The sequence below is a fragment of the Dermochelys coriacea genome, chromosome 1 (assembly GCF_009764565.3).
Source record: "Dermochelys coriacea isolate rDerCor1 chromosome 1, rDerCor1.pri.v4, whole genome shotgun sequence".
Taxonomy (NCBI): domain Eukaryota; kingdom Metazoa; phylum Chordata; order Testudines; family Dermochelyidae; genus Dermochelys; species Dermochelys coriacea.
The window spans coordinates 306,324,109-306,348,330 of NC_050068.2; the positions used below are offsets into that span (position 1 = coordinate 306,324,109).

Sequence of the window (24,222 nt, forward strand, 5' to 3'; positions counted from 1 at the left end):
CAATCTAGGACAACCAAAAACTCGGTCTGGATAAGAAAATGTAATTACTTATTGCCTGCCAAAAGAAGTCAGTGACCCATTCTTATGAACTTTGGGCCTGCTGACTGCCCAGTGCATCCTAGCTGTAAATGAAAAATTACCTCCTGTCCAAGTTTGCTTGTGAACATCACCAGACTGCAGAAGGAATGGATGATTTGTCCACATGGCCTGCTCCTTTTGTTGAATTCCTTCTATGGCACCACTCAACCAATTGCTCCGTATCATACATATAGGCTAATTATACATGTTTTCATCTTCCAAACTCCCAAATGCAATATCTGTCTGTCTATTCTTGGGTATTTCTGTCATCCATTATCATAGTACATAACTGCAGTCCAGTGGCATTCACAAAGAAGCCATAGGAACAGACCAATGTTTGTTTTAAGCCTCTGGTTGGACATGCCTGGCAAGCAGGGCAACAAGGAACTTTAACAGCCTATCAGATCAGGTCAGCAGCTTGCCCCAGCATGTAGGAAGTGACAGGCAAATACACAGAAGTAGAAGAAACAGCTGCAACCGACTCCATAGCAGCTCTAGGTCAGAATTATCAGTGAGACACTTTAACTTGTCTTAGCTCTGCATGTGATCATTACTTAAAATTCTCTTGAAAATGCCCATCAGTGCAGTCCTGAGTCAGAGGCAGGCTATTTAATTAAATGCTGCTACATCTGAGCCCCTACAAGATTGTGCATAAGTGCACTACACTTTCTGGAGCAGCTGTTCTACAGGAGTCCATCAGCTTAAAGAACTAGACAATTCAATTAACAGTGTAAATGGGACAGAGAACTGGGCCCAGGTAGTTGTAATTGACTCCAGTTGTATCTCTGTAGGGCCAGTCCTCCAGATTCTAGAGTATTGTCTGAGTCCACTGTCCTCACCACCAACACGGATTCCTCTCATGCTCTTACTGCAATTTTATATCAACTTCAATCCCCATTTCCATTCAATTTCTAAGCAGGGACTGAGCAACAGCCCAAGGCTTTGCCTGATCAGAGCTCATACACACATACCAAACCAGAGACAGACTACAAGTATTACTTATATATAGCAGGACTTGATTTTTAAACAGAACTCATTCTGGCCATGGAAAATATTGGGACCGTCACAATTTTATGTCAAAAAAATCAAACTTGACACATCTGCCCTGGAAATCAATGATGGAAGTGATCTATTAAGCCTCTTTGTCCATTCCCAATCCAGTGTAGGATGTTCCCTGTGGGGTAATCTTAAATGTCACTACCTCTTGGTGTGGTCTTTTTAGGGGTCTCAGCTTCTTCTGACTGACCCTTCTGAGCTTGGTCTCAATCAGGTCAGTTCCTGGATCCTCACATCCAATTAAGTCCATCAACCCTTCAATTTTAGGGCTTGTAGTCTCCTTCTGTCTCCTGGCTGTTTTCTTGGAGGCAGCCTGGTGTAGAGCTGTCGCCCCTTTGCTAGCTCAGGCCTTTCTGCCTCCCCTTTCCTTCTCTGTGCTCTCCCCTTTATTAGTAGGTCTTGTTTTCTCTATTGGTTGTAGTTGTGGGTGCCTGCCTCCAGGATTGGTAGTTCTGGCAGCTATGTCAGGGTGTGATCAAGCTGCAGCTTGTAAACCAGAGAGACTCTCCTCCCGCCTCTGTCTATGCGTAGTATGGAGTTTGTAGTCCCTATTACATTAAGAAACTTGTCCAGTCCATTTTTAAATGACTCTATTGATCTATCTCCTTCTGTGTCCTTTAGCAGATTGTTACAGTCTAGAATCTTCCCATTCGGAATTATTCTGACATTAAGCCTGCATCTTCCATTCTTAAATTGCATTCTATTATTCCTACTTATGATCTGTAGGACCATTCTAATCCTTCAGTACTGTTCAACATGCTTCAGATACTTATAGTTGTGGGAACAAATGGTATATGGAGTTGGTCTGTGATGGCTACTCCAAGCAGTAACTAACTGCTCCGTCTGGCTTAAAGAGGCACCAGCTATTAAAAACAGGGTGGGGATGGGTAACAGATTTTTTTTAAAAAACAAAAGAACTAATATGAAAGGGCATCTTATTCTCCTACCCCGGTAGTAATCAATAAGTACTCCCTTCTATCCCTAAAATATGTGACACATTCTGTGGTCCTTAACTGAGCATAATTGCCATTGAATAAGAGGCTTGATTAAGGATCTTAGAATTTAATCCTACAAATCTATCCTATATTTATTATGATCTGCTATGCATGGGTACAGGGATCTGCTCCCATGTAACTCATTGCAGGGTCAGGGCTATGTGTTCTTCAGCGCTCCTTTCTTAGGGAAAAATAATAATAATTAATAATAAATCTATAGCTAGCCAATGTAAAGTGTGTTCTTATTACGGACAGGTTTCAGAGTAGCAGCCGAGTTAGTCTGTATTCGCAAAAAGAAAAGGAGTACTTGTGGCACCTTAGTCTCTAAGGTGCCACAAGTACTCCTTTTCTTTTTGGTCTTATTACTGTTACACTCAGCCTGCCTGCCCCACTTCCCTCCAATTGTTTGTTAAAATTACTCTTTGTGTCTGTCTCAAATTAGATTGAAAGGTCTTCATGGCAGGAGCTGTATCTTCTTAAATATTGTATACTGCCCAGCACCAAGGGGACACTAATCCTAGAGAGGATTTAAGTTGGACAGCCCTGTTTTTAAATGGTTTGTCCCTGTCGGTACAGAGACAAAAACGGCAGTGGTTATGTCTGCTATCATGGCTGGGGGACTATGACAGGACGGAGTCCTGATCCTGTCTCTTTTCTAGCCACAAATCACAAACTTTCTTCTGGTCAAACACCTTTGCAATTTATTTAGTGTTCTCCCCACCACCCTTGCAAATTTGCACAACTCTGTATTTACAATAGCATACACTCCTTAGCTCCTTACAAGGTATCTTCCACCTGAGAGATCTCTCTTGGCTCTGATCCTGAAAACGCTACCAGTCTTTCTTCCCCCATGGGCACTTCCTTCCTGTGCCCTTCTACCTTCTGGGCTAATTAGCCTTGCAGCTCTCTCCTGCCCATCCCCAATCTATCAACTGGGCACAGCTTTGCCCCATAGGTTCACTCCAGGGCAATTTAATTGGTGATACAGCAGTACAGCTGCTGTTGCCCAGCACACTATCACAGGGACACCATTTTGAAGAATGCACTGCTCTTCCCCTACCATTGTGACCTTGTACACACTGTGTGTGCAAGGTCACTCTGGCGGGGTGGAGTCTCACAGCCGGGGGCAGGTCCATGCTATTCCCAGAAGTACCCGAATGTTCAGTATTCTGGGGATGCATGAGTGGCCACGCTCCTTAATCCTGAACAGGGCCTTTGGGAACTAACATGATACAAGTAGCAATAATAATGCTTAGTCTGGATATAGTGAAGGGCAATTTTCCTAGGTAAGGAGTGCAGAATGAGATCCTTTTAATGCTGTCATTTTTACTGGTAAATGCTCATCTTTGCTTGTAGAACATGTTTCTTTTTATCCAATTTACTGGGGTGACCATATTTCCTAAAGTGAAAACGGGATACCACGAGAGGCTGGCCCAAGCCCTCACCCATCCTGCATGGAGCTGGCCTGAACTGCCTGACGTCACTGCTTGCCCAAGCCCTGCCACCTGGGGCTGGGGCTGATAGCCTGAGCCTTGCCATCTGGTGTCACTACACGCCCCCAGACGGTTCCTCTGCACTCTCCCTAGGGAGGTGTGCCCTACTTTTTTGGCAAAACCGGGCATTTGTCCCATTTGCTCTTGCCAACTGATCATCAGGAAATGCCTAGTCTTGCCAAAAAAGTTGGGACATCTGGGATAGGACTTAAAAAGGGGTCTGTCCCAGCCAAAATAGGATGGTCCTACTATTTGCTCAATTCTGTGAGAGCAATTCGCTGTTAAGTTTCACTCCCTTTGTAAATATAATGTATCTCCCCTCGCCATTTGCAAAACAAAATGTTTGAGATGCCTACAATGTAGTGGATAACAGAATGCCAGTTTTGTGTAAACAGGGCTATATAATGCTTCCTTTCTCATGTGAATTATGCAAGAATGTCAGACAGTAAAAAAAACAAGCAGAATATGTTCCTTGGATGTTTACATTTTTAGAAATCATGTGGGTTGCATGAGTGTAACTGAGAACAGAGTTTGGCCTTAAACATTTTACTTCACTTTTTGTTTTTCTGCCAAATTTCCATTTACATTAACAGATATTAAACATGTACATTGGCTGGGCCATAGAAGACCAATTGTGTAGTACTTTGTTTGATTTCATAATCGTTGCTTTTGCCACCTTAAAATAACGTTTTCCGAGTCAATAGTAGAGCATCTCCTTAAGAATTATATTAAATGATTGTTAATGTAATATTTTTTAAATTTTTTTCTAGGGAAATTACATTGATTCAGAAGCTATTAAAGGCGAAGTGCTAAAAGTTGGAAATAGAAGTTGTGAGAACATCTACTTACAGTCTGAATCAGTTTTCTGTATGATTCCCAGAGATCTGCTGAAATTGCACAGTGAGCTAAATATAGAGGTGGGATACCCTCACTCCATATATGATGTAGCTAATAACGATCCCACTGGAATTATGGTGCCTGCAAATTTAAAATGCAAATCTAATCCTCATGTTGCTGGTGGTTTTAGTTCACGAACTGTCCCTTTTGTGTGTGTGTGTGTGTGTTTGTGTAGGTCTTATTATTTCTAAGTTCCAGCTTTCTTCAGAAAAATGTGAATTCTTTTACGAGAAACATGATTATTATCTGTATTGTGGTAGCACTTAGGAGCCCCAGTCATGGACCAGGACTCCATTGTATTAGGTGCTGTACAGACAAACAACAAAAAAATGGTCCCTGCCCCCAAAGCGGTTACAATCAAATTGTAAGACAAGAGACAACAGGTGGATGTGAACAGAGACAGGGAAGCATTAGGCAACCATGAGGCAACAGTTTTGGTCCTGATTCTGAAGGCCTTCCATGGAGTCAATGGGATCAGGCTCTTTGTGTAGAAAAAGCATGAAATAACCTGTTTTCCACCTACAACAATTCAGTTTTATTAGTTTGATAAAATCCAGATATTTAGGACAAGTACTTGAACCCAGGTCCTTCACCCGCTATGAACCAAAACCTGGTCCCACTGAGTTACTGACAGTGTTGCCATTGATTTAAATAAGGCCAGGATTTGACCCTGTGTTGATTCATATGGCATTACAAGCATCTTTCAAAATTGTTGATAAAATTGTTGAGAAAAGACAAAAATCACAAATGATGTTCCTTTAAACTATGCAGCTTACACATTATGGGCCTTGTCCTGCTCCACTAAAATCAACAATGACTTTAGAGTGAATAGGATCGAAACCTACAGTATGACTTTCATTTAGTTTGGTGGTCCCCAAATTTTTTATGTCATGGCCCCCACTTACCCATAATGTAATTTGTCCGTGCCCTGCCAGGAGCAGGGCTGAGACCACAGCCAGAGCCACAGCTGGGAGCGAGAGCCACAGGCGGGAGTGGGGCCAGGGCTGGGGGCCGCAGTCGGGGGTCAAGGCCAGGGCCAGGCTTCGGTCAAGGACAGGAGGTAAAGCCAGGGCCTCTGCTGGGGGCAAGGCTGGGGCTGGAGCTGGAGTGGAGCTGGGAGGCTCCCTCCACGCTTCCTGTGGGGGCTGACCCACCCCTCTTAATGTTCCTTGGTGCGCCCTGCAGTTTGGGTGCTTTCCCTTTGGCAAACACATTTTCATAGAAGATGGAAAATGCCACATCTCTCACATTTTATCTATGTATATATGATATTAAATACAAAGGCACTTTTACATTTATGTCATTGGTTATGTAACTTATTTAATCAGTTCTATTATGTCATATTTCCTTAACCCTTTGACTCCTAACAACCACCGGTGTGGCACATTCTACGTGTGGAAGCAAAGAGCTCAGTAGTGAAGGGGTTAATCATGTTGTGTACTTGTTTATTGGCAAAAAGTCTTGGAAATTGCTGTCTGCCCAGCAAAGAAGACATTTTGCACTTTTGATGGACTAATCCTTCATTACAGTACCCAGAGTCAGTACAGACTGACTTCCACACAAGAAAGACGAAGGATTGCCAAATGCATTCCAGTTGACTGAGATAGTGCCATGTGTCCTAAAATAATTTTGTCCTGGTAGCTGGTCAGTGTTTGTTTGCTTGTTTTTTTAAAACTTGTTGACTAGCTAAAAATTGTGAAGGATAGAATCGCATGACGTTGGGAACTGTACTACAGGAACTGCAGCATATTTCAGCCAGAAGGACATGTACTAGGGCTGTGTTAAAATCAATTACAGTGTTTTTTCCTATAAACCCCCACTTTTGCCAGTGCAATTTGAGTAAAAGGTGATTAACAGAAAGTGGCAGTTTAGATTGTAGGCTCCTCCAGACACAGGGTGGGGTCGGGGTTCCTCCAGCTGCAGGGGGGTGGATCAGGGCTCTAGCAGGCAAGGGCAGGGTCTCAGGCGGAAGGGGCGGGGCTGGGGGCTAGCCTCCCCAAAGGGGACATTCACCTGCCGCTTATGCCTATCACAAAGGGGTTCTGGTCCAGGCCTGCAGCTCCTATGTGTTACATAATGCAAAGAACAAAGTAATTGTCTGTGTGTGCAAATGCTGAGTTTCATGTGTATAATATCATATTGTCAGTGTGACGGCTACTTGGCTTCTTGAAAGGATGTGATGAACCACAGAGGACCAGATTCCAATTTCATTTCCACCAGTGTAAATTCATTACTCCAAACTTCTCTCCATGGTGGAGCCTTTCAGGCCAGGATTTAGCCCATAAAGGGTATTTCAGACTCACTATTTCAGTGCTAATATGTATTATATATTTTTGGTGGATTTTTTATTTTAAATCCTCATAGTATTACAATATCTTTTTCTTTATTTCTGTTAGTGGAAGCAAGAAGTTTTGTCAACGCTTATTGGGAAAGTGATGATTCTGCAAGATCAGAATTTCACAGGACTGATTGCTGGAGTTGTCTCAACATCAGTGTTATTTTTATTGTTGTTGGTGGGCGTTCTATGGATGAAGAAGAAAAAACAAATTAAAGGTGCATCATTGCTAACTTTCTGATGTAATTTTAAAAATATATGGGTTCTATTAAAGCTTAAACTATTTTATGCACTGCCTACATGTAATGTAATATCCTTCTCATATACCCTGCCAGTAGAAATTGCAAAATATAGGTCCAATCTTCGGTTGCATTTCAACTCCTTTTTGATGCCAGGGCTGTGTGAAGGGCCAGAGAGCAGATCTGGCCAGCTGACAATTCCCCTGAGGTCGGGGAGCTCTCAAGTGGGGCAGAACCCTAGCCATTCCTCTCCCTAAGTCAGTCTTGGCATAAGGGGCAGGAAGAGGGCATGGCTGTAGTGAACTGTACTTCATCTATACTCAACTGTTGTGTGGTCCCCTTGTGGGGGACTATAACCAGCTGGTATAAATTAAAGCAGCCCCCAAGCTGCTCTAACTTTTGTTGAGGCTCAGGACAGCACATTTCCCTGAATTTCCCTGGTGGCCTCCCTTCTCAGCACAGCCAAAAACATGAGTGTTTGACACTGTTTCTTTCAAACCCCCTTTCAGATCTGGGTAGTGATTTAGTTCGTTATGATGGAAGAGTGCACACTCCTCATTTGGATAGGCTTGTGAACGCAAGGAGCGTAAGTCCAACTACAGAAATGGTTTCTAGTGACTCTGTAGACTACAGATCAACATTGCTAGAAGGTGCGTCTCTCTTGTTAATCTGAGCAGACATTGCCATATTTGAACTTTCTTGTTTTTCAGCTATCTTCATATGACCACCTGTTTTGAACTATATCTTATTGCTCAATTTTTCATCAGACCTGTCTGTCTTTTGTTAGGGACCTTCACCTGTTTTTTTATAGAAAGTAGACTTCAGGGGTATTTCACCATGTTAAACTGAGGGTTTTTTTTAATTTTTACTATAGTCTGAGTAGCAAAAAGAGATGAGATTAGTGAACACATTGTAAAATCAGTGTAAAAAAATTAAAGAAAAAAATACCATATTCCAAACCTTAATGAGGAGCTGCGGATTTATGAATTTTTTACTCTTATATGTTTATGTAGGTCTACCCGGTAAAAGTGCAATTCTACTCCAGAAAGAGCCTGCAAGGATAACATTAAGTGTGTCTCAATGACTCCTACATCAGTTATGCTCACTTAAAAATGAAATGACATATATTCTAATTGCCCAACACTGCAACTCAACTGATGGTTCAAAAATCAAGCTGTATGATTAAGTCTGGTTATGTGGGTCTTTCTCAGTCACTCCTGTCAAAGCTGTTCCACTTTGTACAAAATGCTTGAATAGTCACTGGGCTGGAGGCTAGCCTGATGGTTAGAGCATTCACCAGGGGAGACATACAGGAGAAATCAAGAAATCCAGACCACAATGACTAGGGCACTCTCCTGTGATGTGGGAGACCTAAGTTCAGATTGCTGGTCTACATCAGGCAGAGTGGGGAACTGAATGTGGGTCTCCCACATCCTTGGTGAGTGCCCTAACCAATGGGCTAAAGGTATCACCACCTCCGCCTCCAGCTGTTTGGTGAAGCTAGCCCTTAATTTCCTTTGCTTTTATGTTAAAAAGATGTCCAGAAACGGCACCAAACAGTTCATTATGGGTCAAAGTAAATGCTTTGTTTAACTAGAAAATAATTTTTGTGGACTTTTTTGACTTCTGAAATTTTTCAGAATTTTCTAATTTGGTTTAAGTCAAACTGATGTTTCCTCTCCCCAAATTTTTTTTTTTGAACTACCAGCAAACTGAAAAATAAGTTATTCACCTCGCTCTATGCAGGACATGTATGCCATACTCTCCTACAAGGCTTCTTCATCTTCTTGACATAAAAGAAAGCTACAGCTTATTCCTAGAAAATCACAAGAACTAAATTAATATTGAATATGCCTTTGATATGCATATCAGTTACTGTAAGGAATAAAATGAAAAGAACACTGGAAAACTTCAAGGTCCATTGGTAACAGCTATTAAGATTATTTTACAAAACTGGAAAGACTCGCCTCAGTTACATAGTGATAATTGGATATATTTCCTCCTTGTGCAGCATAAATGTGAGGGATTTGTGTTTCTAAACATAACAGCATGAAGTTAGTATCTGGAATGTAATGAATAATTTTAGCACTATCTGTATTTTATAATTTCATGTAACATATCTATGTCCAATTCCTTTTTTCTCCTTGATAAAATAGCCTCATCTGTTAGGGGTTTTCTCTGACAGTGGGCTAAATTATGCTCATTGACTCTACTGGAGTCATTCCATATGTAACTGAAAGTAAAATTTGGCTCTTTGATTCTATTATACAAATGTTTAAGAAACAATACCAAAAAAGTGAATGTTATATTGATTTAAACTATTCCCAAATCATTTACTATGCTTAACTAAAACATTGCAATTGCTGTAATTTAAAATCTGTTGACAAATTGTTGTTTTTTTTCATGTTACACCAACGGTATTATCTTTGGAAGCTACAAGATATGACTCACCTTTAGGCATTTCCCTGGTTGAATATTGACCATTAGATAAATATAGCTTGTCACTGGCAATTTGGGAATTTAATGAAATTTCATGCAATTTAAAGTTGCCTACCAAATTACAACCTGACAATAACCCAAAGTTTTGTATTTTGCATCCTTTACTACTTCCTACTTGCATCTGTGTTCTTTTCCAATTGTATTCCTATGGCTACATAGTCTAAATATACTACACACTTCTTTTTTTTTTTTTACATTGGCTAGAAGTGGAAGGGCCTGGTACTGATCCCTCTGACGTAAGTGGCAGTTTTGCCATTAACTTCAAAAGAAGCTGTGTTGGCCCCAGAGTAAATTTCTGTCTTTGGTGATGAAGTTTACATGAGCTTTGGCAAGGCAGCTACGTATATTTTTCTTTTCCCTTTTGTGACGGAGTGTGTTGTAAAGCAGGCTAACTTCTAGACTGATTGAGTATAACTGACTTTGCACAAGTACCAGTTAAATACACCTCTTGATCTTCCATTGAGCACAGCAGGAAGCGTAAAAGAATTAAAATAATTTCTGTTCATCTTTCAGATCAGTTTCCAAATTTGTCTCAGAATGGCTCATGCAGACCAGTACAGTATCCTCACACAGACCTATCATCCATTCTGTCTAGTGGGGACTCGGATTTAGCCAGTCCACTGCTGCAAACTAATGTCCACATTGACATCAGTGCCTTAAATCCAGACCTGGTCAAAGAAGTTCAGCATGTAGTCATTGGTGCTGACAGCCTGATTGTGCATTTTAGTGAGATAATAGGAAGAGGTAAGTATTTCAACTCTTATCTTGCTAAATAACATTTTTGCACAGCCATTCATCATATTCCTTTCTGAAGGCAGCATCTTACATATCACTGAAAGATACTGCAATCATTTAACCAGAGACTTGCACACTTTGTTGTCTTTATAGGTTGACCACATTGCTGGTAACAGGGACATCTTGCATCCCTCCATATGCACCCCAACCCCAACCTCCCTGTGTGCTACCCACCATCCCCCTCTGTTTCATGGACTCCCTGCATTATCCCCCATGCCAGGGGCTCTGTCTCATCCTCCCCCATTCCATCATCTGCCACGTGGCATGGGCTCTGTGTCCACCATGTCCCTCTCCCCTCATTGCTCCCTTTCCCCCCATGCCAGGGGCTCTGTGTGCCCCTCATTCTCCCTTCCCCCTATAACAATGGCCCAGTTCTTTCCTTTAATGCCAGAGATTTTGTGTGCCTGACCCACCCCCATCTCCTCCTTTCCCCCGCACACCAGGGTCCCCCATTCTTCCTGACCCCCATGCCAAGGTCAATATATTTAGAGGTGTTCACTAATTTTGTGCACTTCAATATACCTGAGTGACTTACGTGAAAGTTTGGGGTTTTCAGCACCTCTCCAAATAGGCATAAAATGTCTCCAGTTGCACACACAAAAACTGAGGGGTAGAAAACCAGTGAACAATGATGGAAACTTGGCTGTAAACCATTTGTTCAATTTCTGTGGTGCAGGAAAATAGTCACAAATCAAATAAACAGGCACTATATTCCCCTCAGCGCATTATAGTTAGACTGGGAAGGATTGGGTTCTGAATTCGTAAACGTTGATTTCACCGTACCTCACAATATTTCTACTGATAATAATCAACATTTACAGATGAGCAAAGTAAGAAAAATGCTGCTTGAGAACTTAATAGAGTTTGATTTATGGATAAAAAGAAAAGGAGTACTTGTGGCACCTTAGAGACTAACAAATTTATATAAATTTGTTAGTCTCTAAGGTGCCACAAGTACTCCTTTTCTTTTTGCGAATACAGACTAACACGGCTGCTACTCTGAAACCTGTGATTTATGGATGTTTACGTTGTATATTTTGACGTGATATTGACAGTGTGAGTTTTAATGGTTGTATAGCTTTAACTTTTTGAATCGCAAGGTCTGTCATTAAATAATTGTTGTCTGATGCCCCCATAATTTCCCACAACTGTGAAAATTAAAATTGATAAAAAAAAGCTTAAAAATAAAATATTGATATCTGTTGAAATTATTTAAAAAAACTGAATTCTGCCAACCCTAGATATAGATTGTTTCCTATAGCAAGAGCAGGGCATTTTTCCCCAAACAAACATAAAAAATTCCCTACATTTTTTTAAATATTGGAAAACTGGCAGAAAATGTCATTGATTTAATTTACTATGTCCCCTCATCCCCTTTTTTAAGGGGGCCAAAACCAGAAAAGGGCCAAAACCAGAAAAATTTAACTGACCCATACTTGAGGGTTTGCATAAAATGTGCCCAGTTTCCAAGATTGGGAAATTTTGGTTGCTTTTGCAAAACAGACTCCTGGCCAATTCCAGTTTGCAGGACCAAAGCCGCCTTTGGATTTGCCCAGAACTTGTGACTCTGGATCCTAAATTGAATTCCTCAGCCTTATTTTCTGCAATGCTAATGCTTGAAAAACTGCAAGTACTCCTTTTCTTTTTGCTTCAGCTCTGTGACTGCAGATGTTAATATTAACTTTAAATGATCTTTTACCTCTTGTGCCCAATGAATGTGCATTCATGATGTTGGCAGGCAAACCCTATAGTTAGACCTGTTTAAGAACCTGCAACCTCATTGACTGGGATCCTCCAGAATATCGATTTTTATTAATTGTGATAAGTAAGTGTTCTCAGAAAATGCACAGCCCTGAAGCTCTAAGATCTCTGTTAATCCACAGAGCAGGTTAGCATGGGCTGTAACAGGGGGTGCTTCTCTACACTACCCCTTCCTTAACCCAAAGGCCCCTCTCCAGGGATGAGAGAGAGGATTTCAGTCTACTCTACACACCTATTCATTTCTCTGCTGAGACTGCCAGCAAGAAGGCAAATTGTGATTATCATTTTTCGGTGACACACCATGTGGAAACTAGGGTCATGTTCCAAAGCCCATTGATGTCAATGGGAAGACTCCAATTGACTTCGGAGAGCTTTGAATCTGACCCAATGCAAGACACCCAGCTTATTTCACAGAGACCTCTGATCATGCCCTACAGACTGGATTTTTAACTCATGAACTGCAGGTGAAATGCTTAGTTCCCCCTTATCGCTCCCTTGAGCCATTCAGTCCCCTCCTCCAGAATACATCAAATAGCAGAGTATGGGGGGGAAAGAAGAAATGTTGTTTTTTAAAATAGTCATTGCAAGAATATTAGGCAGTTTGGAGCTAGCCTTGTGTCATTTATTTATTCTTTCCATTTAAATCAAGAAATATCAATTATGCTGCAAATAGAGTTTTAGCTTTATGTACTTGCAACTTAATGTGTTATAAAATATACATTGCAACAGTCTGAAATTAGAGTCTATTATGACTACGTTATAGCATAACTGCTAGTCAGTAAAGTAAAAAGTAATATAAAGCTAATCTTAATTACTGAGATTGAGGTTAACCTTACTCATTCTTCACACAGGGCATTTTGGGTGTGTGTACCATGGGACATTGTTGGATAATGATGGCAGGAAAATTCATTGTGCTGTGAAGTCCTTGAACAGTGAGTTACATTTTTTAATAGTGAGATATCATCATAGCTCGTAAGGCAGCCAGAGTAACACAAAATAGCAAATTGCACTGTAGAGTTCCACTTTCACCTATAAAAGACTGACTTCAGCTGCAACTACTATGAGCCTAATTCATCCCTGGGGTAATTCTTCTGCTTTCAGTTCAGCTACAGAAGGGATACATTTGGCTCTGTAAATTTGTTTGTCAAGGAGAACGTTCACATCTTCTCCAAATACAAACACGGGCATGGGGGAAGAGGTAGGGGAGGGCAAATAGCATTTTGCACACCATTAACTTGGCTTAGGTTTGGTTTTTATAAATGAAATTGAAAACCAGCAGAAGGAAGTTTGTACATAGTGTAGTAATGATTCATTCCTGGCTTTATCTTCAGGCATTACTTTTTTAAAAAATGAATATAAAAAGGGGGGAATAAAAAATCAAGTATTGAGAGAGACAGATATATCCAGATGATGGATTATTGAATATGTTCTATTACACAGCTTGCTTTGAACCTGACAGTGTTGAAAACTTACTGGACTATACTCTAAATATAAATATTAGTATGTAGTTCAAACTCAGCCCAAGCCTGAAAACACTCATACATGCTGGTAACTTTGACCTCAATGAAGCTTTTCACATGAGTAGTTTATGAGCATGTTCATGAGTAAAGTCATGCTTTATGGCAGTGGTTCTCAAACTTTTGTATTGGTGACCCCTTTCACACAGCAAGCCTCTGAACCTGACCAACTTTATTAATTAAAAACACATTTTTAAATATTTAACACTATTATAAATGCTGGAGGCAAAGCAGAGTTTGGGGGTGGAGGCTGACAATTCATGACCCCCACGAAATAACCTCACGACCCCCTGAGGGGTTACGACCCCCAGTTTGAGAACCCCTGCTTTATGGAATCAGGTCCCCTGACTTCAATGTGAACCATGTGTCAAACTCCACAACCAGATTTGGATCATTGTTTCAACTATATCTCCCTGCTTGAGAAGGGGAAGAAAATGGCCCATTTTCAAAATTATATCTCTCCCCTCTAGTTTCTGGTAAGTTAGAATTTATTGCACCTTAGATGTATTGTAAATTGATCTCTCTCTCCCCCCACCCCAACTCCCACTGCCGGATCTCTCAGGAATTACAGACCTGGAAGAAGTAGCTCAGTTTCTCAAAGAAGGGATCATCATGAAAGATTTCACTCATCCCAACGTCCTGTCACTACTGGGAATTTGCTTGCCCAGTGAGGGGTCTCCTTTGGTGGTGCTTCCATATATGAAACATGGAGATCTTCAAAACTTCATTAGGAATGAGACTCATGTAAGTATATTATCAGATCTGTTAAATGGTGACGTTTGAGCACTCCCTATAACAGTATTATAGGTTACCAGATCTGACCACTACATTCTGTTTATAAAATGGTATTATTTTTGTATATTAACTACTGTTCTGAGAGTCCTATATTCTTTTTCAGAATATAGTCCCAAAACTCGTTGACAATAAAGATTTACCATTGCCATCCATAAGCCCCTTGTTATAAACAAATTTGGTATCTTAGATTCAAGTTGGTGTGTGAGACCATCCAGGTGGTGTAAATTGGCACAGTTCATTAACTTCAAGGGAGCTGTGCCAGTTTACACCCGCTGCAGATCTGGCCCTGTGTTTTTGATGTAAAGGGACAATCGTATCTGGCTGCTGTCGTCAGTGCCACACTCACAACAAATTTCAGAATAGCAGCCAGGCTAGTCTGTAGCCGCAAAAAGAAAAGGAGTACTTGTGGCACCTTAGAGACTAACACATTTATTTGAGCATAAGCTTTCATGAGCTACAGCTCACTTCATCAGAGAGCTGTAGCTCATGAAAGCTTATGCTCAAATAAATTTGTTAGTCTCTAAGGTGCCACAGGTCCTCCTTTTCTTTTTACTCACTACAAAGTCTTTGTGATTTTTTTTTTTAAGAAATGAGAAAACAGAGCAATGGTTGGTACCAGTTCAAGTCTCTCAAATTTGTACTAAGAGTACAGGTTAGTAGAATGTGTTTTAGCACTTTTACCAAGTATAAGATAATGGACCTGATACTCCATTCTGTTAAGGCTCTTTTACATGGCTCTGGCGCATTTTTGCTCACTTATAGCAGTGTAAAGGAGCCTTTGGGTAACTGAGGCTGTATATGTGTAGCAAGATACAGTTAGTAAATAGTCAGTTCACTTAGTAAATATTCAGTTAAACAAATGATGTGCTAGAATGGTAAGCTCTTTGGGGCAGAGACTGTCTGGATGCTCTGTGTTTATACAGCAGCTAACACAGTGCAGTCCTGGTCCGTGTTTGGGGCTCTTAGGGGATACAGTGATACAAATGATAATATAATAAAGAAACAAAAACCAGTGGAACAGTGTTTCACAGAAAGAACTGTCCAGAACAAGCTTAACCTCATAGAAACCTGGAGGGTGTTATAGTCATATAACAAACAGTCATGCAGCCAGATACAGAATTTACACATTGGTATTAAACTTCTGAGTCTATGTAATTTCTGATTGAATAAATTGGATTGCTGGCCTTGGGCATCAGGTCTGCCTAGGCAATATGTTCAGACTGGACTCCAAATAACAACTGTGACAATCCTGGCTGAGCCCCCCTAGTGGATGGTCACCAGTCTGCTGCATCAGTCCCAACCTTTGGATCCCACATATTTCGAGGCCTGCAGGGTCTGGGCAGAGTCCAAACACTATTGCTAGGCCTGGTCTTCAAGGCACACTCCCAGAGTGCATACTCCCCATCTGGCTCCCTCCTTGAGGTGTGGGACCCTGCCCTAGGCCCTGAAACCAGTGCTGAACCTCCCAGGCCTTCCCAGTCATTTATTCAGACTCCCCCCAGAGCTCTACCCCCATGGGCACGCTAGTGTATAGTTTAACTCCTTGTGAACACATGGCAGGCTTTGCACAGGAACTTCTTTAACACCCACACTTTACTCTCAGCATAGAAGCAATACTCCTGTAGGCAAATGTAGGCAATCTTGAAGGCACCCCTCCATCCCAAGTCCTTGTCATTCCTGAGTGGTGTTGGGATTTGGTCAGTTGGCATTGGCATTGGGGGAATGCCAGATCCTACTGCCTCCACTCCTCCAGCTATGTCATGTTTCTCAGGTTGGAATGACTCTCCTTGCTTGGAGAGCATGTCATTTTAAAAGCGGCATGTGAAGCCTTTTCTCTTTCTGCTCTTCCAGTAGGTATTTTCCATGCTCCAACCCACTGGAATTGCTGAGGCAGAGTCATTAAACGTCAGTGGTTGTGTCAGAGCAACCTCATTGTTCTGCCAGGGCTGAACTATTCAGTTGTCAATGGGCCTGTTTCAGTCTCCCAGCCTTAGTCGGTTCCTGCCCCCAAAACAGAGGTTCTAATCCACACTGAAGGTTGCAATCATCATTGTTGTTCGTAAAACAGAGAAGAATTCATAAATTGATACAGTCACTGTGACAGGGAACAAAAGATTGTAGTGACTGTATAGTGATTGGAAGTGAGTATGTAAAGAGAATGGCCTAAATGCTGTTCTCTTACTGATGTGAACTTTAAATTTAATCTGCTACCTGGGGATTCCTGGTATAGAGTTGGCATAGTAACTACATGTGACCCCAGCCCCAGCATTGAGGCAGGTAAGGCCAAGTGTGAGTCCTCTGCACTCTGGTGACCTCCAGTTGCTGGGATGATCCTTTGGGACAATGGCAGCCAGGTGTAATTTGAGTGCAGCCTACAGGCTGCTTGAAATTATACAGGGGGTCAAACTGGCCCCCTGCCAGCCTTTACCTAACCCATCCCCTTGGTACTGCACTGAGCTTGACTAGGCCAGGGGTTCTGGTCCATTATATTATATATTCCATGAATCCACAGACCGGAAGTTTTGCTGGTTTTACTTGCTGCTTCTTATGTTGTCTTCCTATCAAGATAAAAGTTGTGTTTAGCTTCTATTAGCTGGAGCCTGATCGAAGCTTAGTCCTGGTTTCATTGCCAACTTCTGCCTCTCACTGGGAGTTTTTAATACAAATTAAAGGCAGGATACAAAGCCCCAAAACATTATGGTCATGGCAAAAAGTTAGTCTAGATGGCCAACTGCATTCCCAATCAGTACTCCCCATAATTTACTATATCCTTTTAACGATTGTAAATGTCCATGTTTTACAGAACCCAACAGTTAAAGATTTGATTGGATTTGGCCTTCAAGTAGCAAAAGGTATGAAATACCTTGCAAGCAAAAAGTTTGTCCATAGAGATTTGGCTGCAAGAAATTGTATGTAAGTACAATAATCTAATTCCATGCCACAGTATCACATTATTGTGGGAAGAGTAACCCTGTGGTAAATGTAAAGCTTCCTGGACTATATATTGCAGCAGAAATGTATTTTTTATGTTATACTGATACTATTAATCTCACATAAAAATGAGCTGCTTTAGCCTGCTAAAGATTTACGGTTACACATATGCATGTTTTGTGCAGGCAGAAGGAAAAGGACAGGGAGGATGGCAGCTCTCAAGGTTGAGCTACCAGAGAATTAAGAAGTAATCCTTTGAGGGAATTTAAACTGCATTGTCTCAACTTGCCTTTTTTAACGCTGTGCTTTCACCCAAGCTACTCATAAACTGCCTTTCTGTGCTGCCTCACCTGGCAGTAAGGAGGTAAATGAGGTGAAACTTTGTGGAACACAAAATGGGGAAAACAAAGAAACAGTAACAATGAGACTGCTTGACAGTGGGTCTTTCATTGCATGGACTTGACATCATTTTGGCTTGATTCTGCACAAAAGGGCATGAAACAAAATTATGCAAAGAATCTTATTAGTGTCTGGGTGACCAGATAGCTTAGTTCGCACAATGACTGACATAGTCCTTGCCCATATTATGCTGATTCATCACCTACAGTAGGAATTAATGTGCTTCAGTATTAATCATTGGAATTTACTTTCTGTACGTGTGAGGAAGTAGAGCCCTGGTAGCAAAAAGGTTATTCACCCTTGCTATATAATATTTTTAAATGTGCCTGCTGTGGAAAGCATCTCCTAATTCAGTTACTCTGCAGATCCAGGGATTTGTAATGAAGAGTGAGGGGTAACCTATTTTTCAGGCTTTTTATGAACAAAGGAGTTGCCAGACTGGATCAGACCCAATGGTCCATCTAGTATAGTGTTCTCTCTCTGGTGCCAGATACTTCAGAGGAATATGCAAGAAACCCCACTTTCAGCAGATATGGAATAATTTGCCCCATGAAGGTCTCATCCCAATCACTAATAATTAGACATTGGTTCAAGCACTGAGCATGGGGTTTAATGTCTCTTCCAATACTACTTCTTTAGCATTATCTATTAGAATTCTTTGGATGTTTTTGTTATCCCTATAAATGTTCAATCCCTCTTTGAATCTTACTAGCAAGATCCATCAATGATATCATGTGGCAATGAGTTCCACTGTCTAAGTAATCATGTGTTGTGTGAAAAAAATTTCTTTTGATCAGTTTTTTATTGCCATGGTTCAGTTTTATTGAATGTTCCCTTGTTCTTTGAGGAGGAAAGAACAGAACTTCCTCTGTTACATGCATTAGTTTACATACTTCTATTTTGTTCCCTCTTATAGGACTCCTTCTTAGGCAAACAATCTCAAGTTTACTCCAAAAATTTATTTTAGTTACAGTGTAAGGGCTAAAATATCTCCCTTCACCCAGGTGGCTGGGTGTGGTACAGGATTGTCCTCTTGGGGCTTGGGTGGAAACATCCTTCTTCCTCGGATGCAACATGGCTTTTACCGTAGCCTTGAGGTTGCACTAGTTACTGCTACTTATCCACCTCCATTTCATACAGAGTAGTGGCCAGTGACTCTTCTCAGCAGCTGGTGGGTCCACCTTCACCCCAAATCCTTCCCTACCCCTGCTTTATGGATAACCTTGGAGCCCACATAGAGCTGGGTTTCACAGCACGCAGGAAACATGAACCTCCTGTGTGGGGTCCCCAAATGCTGCCTTCCCACCCAATAAAACCACACCAATAATACTGTGTCTGGGACCCTCCAAAGCCAGGAAGGAAGGGGGAAGGATTTGCCCTAAAGGTCTTTTTCCATCTAGTATTACTTATCTATTAAATAACAAAAATACACCAACCAATGGATTGGCTCTGTGTATTTCAATATGTACACCTAATACCGCCTTTGCTATGGATTATCATCAAATCTGAACAATTAGTGTGATAAAGGGGAGTTGTCTTGTCTAAACTATCAGTGAATGGGAAAGGTGGTATCTCAATATGAAAACTAGTAGATTTCCAGGTAGATGGAAGAAGAAGAAGCAACTATATAAGAAATGGTTCAGCATTCACTGTCTGGATGTACAGGGCAGTATTACAGACCTTTTTTTATGATGCAACTGTTTTTAAAGAATTGAAATTTGAATGATCAAGGCAATAGCAATAATATTCCTGAGTTCATTCAGTTTGTTAAATGGATATCACATGTCTTTTGTTTCAATTTAGCATGAGTTAATAGATGCAAGATAGAGTGCTGGCTTCAAAAGTTACGGTCTCAAACACACAAGTCACTTATTATAATTTAGAGAATATTCACAGTCATTGTAAATCCTGTCTGCTCAGCTACAGATAATAATTTTTGTCATTTTCATAGGCTGGATGAAAAATTCACTGTCAAGGTTGCTGATTTTGGTCTTGCTAGAGATGTCTATGATAAAGAATACTACAGTGTGCACAATAAAACAGGAGCTAAACTGCCAGTGAAATGGATGGCTTTAGAAAGTTTGCAAACTCAGAAGTTCACTACAAAATCAGATGTGGTAATGTACAGACTATTTATATATATTTATATGTACCTCATTTAAAAACACCCCTAGAAATACCACCAAAGGCATCTTTATGGCATTTGATTAATACACTAAGACTATATGTCCAAGCCAAGACTAGGGTGGAATCCTACTCTAGCTCACAAAAGAATATGAAATTGGTGTTATCCAAGTGCACAGGATATATCTGTGCTCATCACAAAGCGACAGCAGTTTGGCATGTTTGTCAGTTGCTGCTCAGAAAAGAAATGGAGGCCTAATCGCACTCCCAGTGAAACAGAGGAGAAATCTGTCACTGAGTTTACTGAGAGCAGGATTAGTTCCTAGGTCTGCAACTGTAGAAAACACAAAGTTAGCTTTCACATTCTTAAAAGATAACACCTCTTGAAGAGGCTTTATTTGCTTTATAAATACTTTGACCATTGCGACCAAATGTTACCTGGCTACATATGAAGAAAAAAAGTTACTAGCTGAAGTCACTAGTTGGCTGCATCACTTTGTATTTTAGCCTAAATTCAATTCAGATTCAGATTAGTCTGATGTATGGAATTTCAGCCATTTGTATTCTCCAATATTTATTTATATGGCATTAGCCCAGTCCTCAGCTGCGGTAAATTGCTGCCAATTTCACCTTACTTAGTTCAGTTTCTCTGGTTCTAATTTAGGTGGTTCCTCAATTCTTTGCAGCATTATAGGCTCATGCAGTAAAATAGCTTGTTTCACAGGGAAAATGGATATGATCAAATCTGTCAGACCATATTCTACAAATGGAGTTCAAAACCTTCTCTCCCCTGTGATTTACTATTGGTTTGTTTTATTAGTGGTCCTTTGGTGTATTGTTGTGGGAACTTATGACGAGAGGAGCACCGCCCTACCCAGACGTGAATTCTTTTGATATAACTGTTTACTTGTTACAAGGAAGAAGGCTACTGCAACCGGAATACTGCCCTGATCCACTGTAAGTAAATAGATTTCAACATATCCTGCAAGTGTTATTGATTCTGGGTTGTTGGGTTTATTTTACATATTTCATAGTTGAGCACTTACTGTCTTTTTATTTCAATGGCAGGTATGAAGTCATGCTAAAGTGTTGGCATCCAAAACCTGAAATGCGCCCAGCATTTTCTGAACTGGTTTCTAATATATCAACAATCTTCTCCACTTTTATCGGCGAGCATTATGTTCATGTCAATGCTACATATGTCAATGTGAAATGTGTTGCTCCCTATCCTTCTCTTTTGTCATCACAAGATAACAGAGACAGGGATATGGATACATGACCAGGTCTGTCTACAATACAATACCAGAGAGAAATCCATTAGTAGTAGTATGAACAAAAGTAAATGTTTTGTCCACTACTTTTTCACTGCCCAGTTTTTGTGAAAACACTGTTGCACATGTTTGATGTTGTCCAAACTGCACTGTTGATGAGATATGTTGTTTATAGCTATGGGATTCTACACACTACAGTGGTAAATCCCAAATATTTGGGGTGGCTGTATCTATTTATCAGACTACATCTACCACCATCTAGTGCTAATACCCACCAGCTCTCATTCATTTGTGAAATGAATGTGCTCACCCTTTGCAGCCTGGGTTTTATTGTAGTTTAGAGCATGTACAACAGAATGAGAGGTGAGGAGCAGGGATGTACAGAGACTCACGATTAATGCAAAGAAGGGAAAAGCTAGAGTGCCAATCGCTCAAGCTTGATGTTGCGTGTGCTATTGGGCAATGGGCAGTGCAGTAACGGTTTTCACACAAAGACCAGGCCAGATAATGAGAATTCCAAGACTGTACATTGTCTCCTGTTGTATAAAATAGACTCTGCCTTTGTTCTTCGTTTGCCCATCATATCAATACGGTTCCTTAGAGCCAGTTTCATGGCAAGTTTCTAAAATGATAGTCAACATTCCAAAATGCCATGAAATAAAATGTGTGTTAGCTTTTGAGGAGCAGTATATTTATGCTGTACATAAAATGTAAGGGAATACACCCAGAAAAAAGCTATCTCAATGTTAATGTCACTGTCATTCCAAAATTCAATCGCTCCTTTGAGTAATAATTTGTATGTACAGATTTCTTATTGAAAATTATGAGGCTTCTCTTCTGTCAATAAAGTGCTTTAATTGTTCCATGAGAGTAAAAACTTAAGGAGCCCATATTAACCAGTAGGCTAAAGCCTATGATGCAGCAGTTTTGGAAGCACCATTTGGAGAGGTAATCAAGTAAACAGTGGACCAGTAACAGTGCGAGGAGCCAAGTGACCCCGAGGAGCTGGTATGACCACATGTTTAGTAGCTGCAACTCTGCCAGCCAGCCACGCAAAGGAGCTGCAGCATAGTGTGTGTAAGGGCTTGAGAAGAGATGCTGAACCAGCTGAGGAAAGCCAACAAGACTGCAATGTAGTGGGATTGCTGCCAACCTTTGCATGCCAGGACTGAAGGATTAAGAAAACTGAACAAAAGAAGAAACATTTTTTAGCACCCATAGTTGCTCCTTGAGTTAATCCAGCCCAGTGAGTTATGATACACAGTATATTCCTAAAGCATGACCAGAAGTGATTTTCAAAAAAAGAGATACTAATTAAAGTTTTTGTTATATAGGGAAGAGTACTGTAGCTTTAGGGCAAGCATCATGTGTCATTTCTGTTCCTGTGGAATTCTGTGCGTTTTACTGTATAGCTTGTTTGGTGTAGGATATAACTGGTTGTTAGTGTAAACACTTAAAGTATTCTATTTTTATAAAAAATGTTTATTTTTAATGACATATATCAGGTTTGGTCAGGCCACAAAATACTGCACTGTGAACGTTTCAGAAAATGTATGTCAATGTTTGAGTCATACATTGTAGCGAGCTTAAAAATGACTATGTAAATATTAAGGAGGAAAAGAACTGATTGATACTCTACCCTAACTATAATATAACCATTGCTGGAAGTCAAACACTTTAATATGTGCAAGGTGAGGTAGTGTTTAGAAAGGACCTGATTATGAGGGAGATTTATTGTTCTTGAGGAAGAGTGTTTCAACAGAAAGATTTCTAATGAGGGTGGAGTGTGTGGGCAAACTACAAGCTGATAATACTGTATTGTATTACACCACCACTTTCATTTCAGATGCAAACATTTCATGTGTGCTAAGAGCACTACTAACTGTAAACTGATAAAGGACAAAAGATTTTACTGCAGGAAAAAGAATCATCTCTACGGTCATTACAATGGCTAAGAAAGTTTATGACACAAAGATTTGGGGAGGATACTCCAAAGCCGTACATCCATGCTTGAGGAAGGCTGCAATGTGAAAAAAAAAAAAAAAAACATTTTTACTATTTATGAATTTTGCTTAATATAGTTAATGTTGTGTCTGGGACACCTGTAAGAGTATATGATTCTGGTAAGGATTTGATGTTTGTCAATTCATGCATTTGCAAATGAGCTGAATGGTACTTATGGAGATAGTTGTTGGTGTGACCTAATAAAAGTTATTAAAATGAAGTATCGTAACATTCTGTGTGCTGATAATTCATGTTATTACTATTTGTATTTGACTGTTAAGCTGAATAGGTCTTTATCTTCCCTTCCACTAACATGAGCAGAGGGATCGGAAACTTGTGGAACTGGACTGAGGGAGCAGTTTAGCCACATAAAAACATAGGGATTGCCACGGTGGATCAGACAATGGTACGTCTAGTGCAGTATCCGGTCCCTGGCAATGGCCAGTACTAGATGCTTTAAAGTAAGGCACAAGATTCCCTATAATGGACAATTGTGGCACAGCCTGTCCATTAGTCTCTTCCAGACAGCAGGAATTTGGTGCTCAGCTTCCATTCTGGAGCAAGGTTTGTATCATTTTTACATTTTTGTCCTATTTAATGTAACTAGATTTCTCTAGTCCTGAATCCCTCTAAGCTCCAGGTCTCAATGACAATCGGTTTCAGGGAGGGCCATAGATAATTAGACATGATTGTAGGTAGGGGGGAAGGATTTCCCTCCCCACAGAAACGCTCCATCCCAAGTTAATGAGAGCTGTGGGAGGAGGGTGTCAACAGAGGGAGGGCCACATTAACACTACACTTTCTAGCATGCTCCTCTCTAAGCCAGGTGGCTATTTGAATGGGAGTTAATTCTTCTCCAAGATGGATGGAATCAGCTGAAGTGTTGTCAGATGCACAAAGCAGAGAAACAAAAGTGTTTTTCCGTTAGATTTCTCCCAGTTACAGCAATCTCCAGGGTGACTGGGAGCATGGGCAAGAATGCAATATTCAGCAAATATTCAGGGAAGTGCCGTAATCACTAATTCAGTGGCAT

At 40.6% G+C, this 24,222-nt stretch overlaps 1 protein-coding gene and 1 long non-coding RNA gene across 4 annotated transcripts in view; one reads left to right on the plus strand and one right to left on the minus strand.

Moving 5' to 3' along the window:
- Nucleotides 1-24,222, plus strand: part of MET (MET proto-oncogene, receptor tyrosine kinase) — a 127,896-nt gene that overhangs the window by 97,870 nt on the left and 5,804 nt on the right. For 2 of the 3 annotated variants that reach the window (XM_038384468.2, XM_038384498.2), the window contains exons 12-21: nucleotides 4,393-4,539; nucleotides 6,916-7,072; nucleotides 7,603-7,743; nucleotides 10,106-10,336; nucleotides 13,000-13,080; nucleotides 14,228-14,409; nucleotides 17,264-17,373; nucleotides 19,742-19,907; nucleotides 20,735-20,871; nucleotides 20,983-23,414. In XM_038384468.2, the coding sequence (XP_038240396.1) occupies nucleotides 4,393-4,539; nucleotides 6,916-7,072; nucleotides 7,603-7,743; nucleotides 10,106-10,336; nucleotides 13,000-13,080; nucleotides 14,228-14,409; nucleotides 17,264-17,373; nucleotides 19,742-19,907; nucleotides 20,735-20,871; nucleotides 20,983-21,193 (1,563 nt within the window). In that variant the 3' untranslated portion in view covers nucleotides 21,194-23,414. Of the gene's footprint in view, nucleotides 1-4,392; nucleotides 4,540-6,915; nucleotides 7,073-7,602; nucleotides 7,744-10,105; nucleotides 10,337-12,999; nucleotides 13,081-14,227; nucleotides 14,410-17,263; nucleotides 17,374-19,741; nucleotides 19,908-20,734; nucleotides 20,872-20,982; nucleotides 23,415-24,222 lie in introns of those variants that run through there. The other variant, XR_006275284.1, reaches the window with a different exon arrangement.
- On the minus strand, nucleotides 6,934-9,120 carry LOC122456376. Its single transcript, XR_006275291.1, has 2 exons — nucleotides 8,826-9,120; nucleotides 6,934-7,041 (listed from the first exon to the last, which is right to left on the minus strand). It is a non-coding gene; the product is annotated as an uncharacterized LOC122456376 (long non-coding RNA).